Here is a 4,650-nt window from a genome sequence, read left to right on the forward strand (position 1 = left end):
TTTGCCAACGATACTCGAACTTGCTTTATAAATAATATATTTATTTAAATAAAGCATTTTTTCTCCTCTGTAGACAGCAGTGTTGGTGCTAGGAATTTTCAAAATGGGGTCCCAGGGACCCCATCAAGTCAGAAAAATGGGGTCCCACAGTACATTTTTGGGGTCCCACTTTTTTGTAAACGTTTTGAAAAAAAAAAGATAAACGTATGCATTATCCTGTTATATCTCACATTCTATATTGTGTTTTGGAAAAAGGTTGTCATAAATGTTACTTAATTCATAAAAAAAAAAAAGAAAACAAATGTGTATACATATGTAAATGTATTCAGTTATAAACATTCATTCACTTTCTTCTTTCCTTCATGGATCTAAACCAGGGGTCCCCAAACTTTTTGACTCGTGGGCCGCATTGGGTTAAAAAAATTTGGCCGGGGGCCGGGCTGTATATATATATATATATATATATATATATATATATATATATATATATATATATATATATATATATATATATATATTAGGGCTGCAACTAACGATTAATTTGATAATCGATCAATCTGTCGATTATTACTTCGATTAATCGATTAATAATCGGATAAAAGAGACAAACTACATTTCTATCCTATACAGTATTTTATTGAAAAAAAAACAGCATACTGGCACCATACTTATTTTGATTATTGTTTCTTAGCTGTTTGTACATGTTGCAGTTCATAAATAAAGGTTTATTTAAAAAAAATATTTTTTTTTTTTTAAAAACAACCTCTGCGCATGCGCATAACATAGATCCAACGAATCGATGACTAAATTAATCGGCAACTATTTTAATAATCGATTTTAATCGATTTAATCGATTAGTTGTTGCAGCCCTAATATATATATATATATTTATATATATATACATACACATACACATATATACATTGTCTTTTTAATCCGTTTTGACATTTAACATTGTCACGTTATCGATGGGAAAATGAATTTTTAGACAATATGATTTGCCTGAGCGGCTAGGAGACACAGAGAGTAACAAGCGGTAGAAAATGGATTAGAAAGGAAACACTTAAAAAAAATAACCACTTTTTTTTCAACTTGGGACTTCCCGTGGGCCGGATCTTGGATGCTGGGGGGCCGGATTCGTAGTTTGGGGACCCCTGATCTAAACTTTACCACTGCTGGTAGTTTTTTCTCTGTTTTTATTTAATTAGTTGTAGGTGTATTTATTTCAGTATAAAAGTGTAAAAAGTGTTTTGCTTGGCTCATGAAATGATAATGGTGTGCCAGGGCATACATACATTTTATATTTAACGCTTAAATCTCTGGAGTCTACATCAACTTCAGATCTATCCCTCATTTCAAAATGTTTTAATTTTTTTAATGTTTTTTTTTTGGTTTGTGTTGGTTTTCCGCCCTTTTTTGTCAAACAAAACTATGTTTGTAATGGCAAACACACAAAATATGCAAAATCTTCCACCAAAAATATTTTTGAAAGTGGAATATTTGATGTGAAGTAATGGGAACCTTGGATAGGTCAATAATTCATAATAACATTGATTTTGAGCAATGACAGTTTGAAAGAGGAAAAAAAACAGCTTTGTTTTATTAGTCAACATTGCAACTTTTTCTAAACTACATTTAACCTTTAAGCTTTTTTATGTTCACTTTTGTTATGTTTTTGTTTATTTTAATAGTATTTTTAGAATGTGCCGTGGGCCTTTAAAACATTAGCTGTGGGCCGCAAATGGCCTCCGGGGCACACTTTTGACACCCCTGCTATAGATAATAAAAAATTAAATGTGATAAATCTATGGATAAAAAGCAGAGCCTGGCGACGCATGCGCGTTTATCATAACTCTCTCGCTCTGTCTCTGCCCCTCCCTCACCAATGCTGCTGCGCGCACAATTTGTTTTGTTTTTAACCCCTTCTTAACCCTGAACGTACATTGAAAATACACGCAACCCTAACTCAAAATGCCGGACATTTGAGGCATTTAAGAAACTCCGCCGCAAAAGAGGACATGTCCGGTGAAAAGAGGACATATGGTCAGTCTAACTTATTGTCTTATTACATTAATGTACAATATATTACTTTTAAGCATATATGACTACAAATGCAACATAATTAAATTATTGAGCTAAATACAACAATATTACATGTATTTAAAATAATTCTGTTTCAACTGAAGATTCAAAGTTACCCTGTGGTACGGTCCTCGGCATTGACCTCCAAAACATGCACGCTCTGGATGGCGCCCACTTCCTGTCCAGCCACGACGTCACCGACCCCGCCACGCACGCCAAGCTCTCCCGCCTGCTCCCCGGGGGCCAGGCTCATCTCCTCCTCAGTGACATGGCCCCCAACGCCAGCGGCTTCCGGGACCTGGACCACGAGAGAGTCGTCACGCTGTGCTTTTCTCTCCTGGACTTGGCCGAGAAGATCCTGCGGCCTGGAGGTTCTCTCCTGTGCAAGTACTGGGACGGGTCCCTGGCCGGTGGACTCCAGGATAAACTCTCGCTTGCGTTTGGTAGCGTACAGAGTTTAAAGCCAAACGCAAGCCGGAAGGACTCTGCGGAGAGGTATTTCCTCGCCAGGAAGTACAGTAAAGTTAAGGGATAGAGGATTTTAATACCACTGCCAGTTTGTTTCCACCACTGTTTGAAAATAAAAACTCAGGACAGGAGGTTAAAAATGCCTTTTCTGATTAAATTAGTGGGTGTTTTCTCCCAGTCGGGGTTAATACAGTAGTTCACAGGTGTCACACTCCATAAACCCCTGAAATAATATGAGTCAATAAAGCATTTTATTATTTACTAAATGTAACCTTTTCATTGTGACAGACAGAAATACATGTATTGTATGCTATCTAGTATATTTTAAACTGTATTGCATGTAATGCAACAAATACAATACTACAGGGGTCACCAACCTTTTTGAAACCAAGAGCTACTTCTTGGGTAGTGATTAATGCGAAGGGCTACCAGTTTGATACACACTTAAATAAATTGCCAGAAATAGCCAATTTGCTCAATTTACCTTTAACTCCATGTTATTATTAATAATTAATGATATTTACACTTAATTGAAAGGTTTAAAAGAGGACAAAACATGAAAAAAAATGACAATTAAATTTTGAAACATAGTTTATCTTCAATTTCCACTCTTTAAAATTCAAAATTCAACCGAAAAAAAAGAAGAGAAAAACTAGCTAATTCGATTCTTTTTGAAAAATTTCAAAAAATAATTTATGGAACATCGTTAGTAATTTTTCCTGATTAAGATTAATTTTAGAATTTTGATGACATGTTTTAAATAGGTTAAAATCAAATCTGCACTTTGTTAGAATATATAACAAATTGGACCAAGCTATATTTCTAACAAAGACAAATCATTATTTCTTCTAGATTTTCCAGAACAAAAATTTTAAAAGAAATTCAAAAGACTTTGAAATAAGATTTAAATTTGATTCTACAGATTTTCTAGATTTGCCAGAATAATTTTTTTGAATTTTAATCATAATAAGTTTGAAGAAATATTTCACAAATATTTTTTGGCGAAAAACCCGAAGCTAAAATGAAGAATTAAATTAAAATGTATTTATTATTATTTACAATAAAAAACATAAATTTACTTGAACATTGATTTAAATTGTCAGGAAAGAAGAGGAAGGAATTTAAAAGGTAAAAAGGTATATGTGTTTAAAAATCCTAAAATCATTTTTAAGGTTGTATTTTTTCTCTAAAATTGTCTTTCTGAAAGTTATAAGAAGCAAAGTAAAAAAAATAATGAATTTATTTAAACAAGTGAAGACCAAGTCTTTTTAAAATATTTTCTTGGATTTTCAAATTCTATTTGAGTTTTGTCTCTCTTAGAATTCAAAATGTCGGGCAAAGTGAGACCAGCTTGCTGATAAATAAATACAATTCAAAAAATAGAGGCAGCTCACTGGTAAGTGCTGCTATTTGAGCTATTTTTAGAACAGGTCAGCGGGCGACTCATCTGGTCCTTACGGGCTACCTGGTGCCCGCGGGCACCGCGTTGGTGACCCCTGCAATACAATCCTTAATTTCAAACTTTTTAAAATTAAAACAAAATACATATATCTGATTGAGTTATATCAAAGCAAGTTATTCATCAAATTGTACACTAAAGAAATGACAATAGATTTTACAGTAAAAAAACAAACTATAGTACCATTTTTCCATTTATAGTAATATGCTGTAAAAGCCACTAAATTAGTAAAAATGTAAAAATAATTTTCCTGTAAAATCCTTTTTTTTAACAGTGTATGTCATACAAATATAATAATCAAATGCACAGCAATTAATTTTATAATATCATGAGGTGAATTCTTATACATTTATATTCATAAATTATATAGGGTTACATGCGGCCCTCTTAGGGCAGCCGTAACTGCGATGTGGCCCTCAGTGTAACCGTGTTCCACACCCATGTAGTTCCACAAATACATTTTGTGCCTGCCTGCAAGTCCGCCTTCAGGGCAGGATTACTGGGGATCTGCAGCAGTCAGTGAAACTAAAGTCTGTCACTAAGATCTATGTGTTAGTCATATTTCTTTATTTTACCCTTCTGGGCTGCACTTTAAAGGCCCACTGAAAGCCACTACTAGCGACCACGCAGTCTGATAGTTT

At 34.0% G+C, this 4,650-nt stretch overlaps 1 protein-coding gene across 1 annotated transcript in view; it reads left to right on the forward strand.

Moving 5' to 3' along the window:
• LOC133651425 (rRNA methyltransferase 2, mitochondrial-like) overlaps positions 1 to 2,829 on the forward strand; it is a 3,340-nt gene extending 511 nt beyond the window's left edge. Inside the window, exon 2 of the mRNA XM_062049376.1 lies at positions 2,187 to 2,829. Within this exon, the coding sequence (XP_061905360.1) occupies positions 2,187 to 2,617 (431 nt within the window). The 3' untranslated portion in view covers positions 2,618 to 2,829. The remainder of the gene's footprint in view (positions 1 to 2,186) is intronic.
• Positions 2,830 to 4,650: the final 1,821 nt, after the last annotated feature.

The sequence above is a fragment of the Entelurus aequoreus genome, linkage group LG06 (assembly GCF_033978785.1).
Source record: "Entelurus aequoreus isolate RoL-2023_Sb linkage group LG06, RoL_Eaeq_v1.1, whole genome shotgun sequence".
Classification (NCBI taxonomy): domain Eukaryota; kingdom Metazoa; phylum Chordata; class Actinopteri; order Syngnathiformes; family Syngnathidae; genus Entelurus; species Entelurus aequoreus.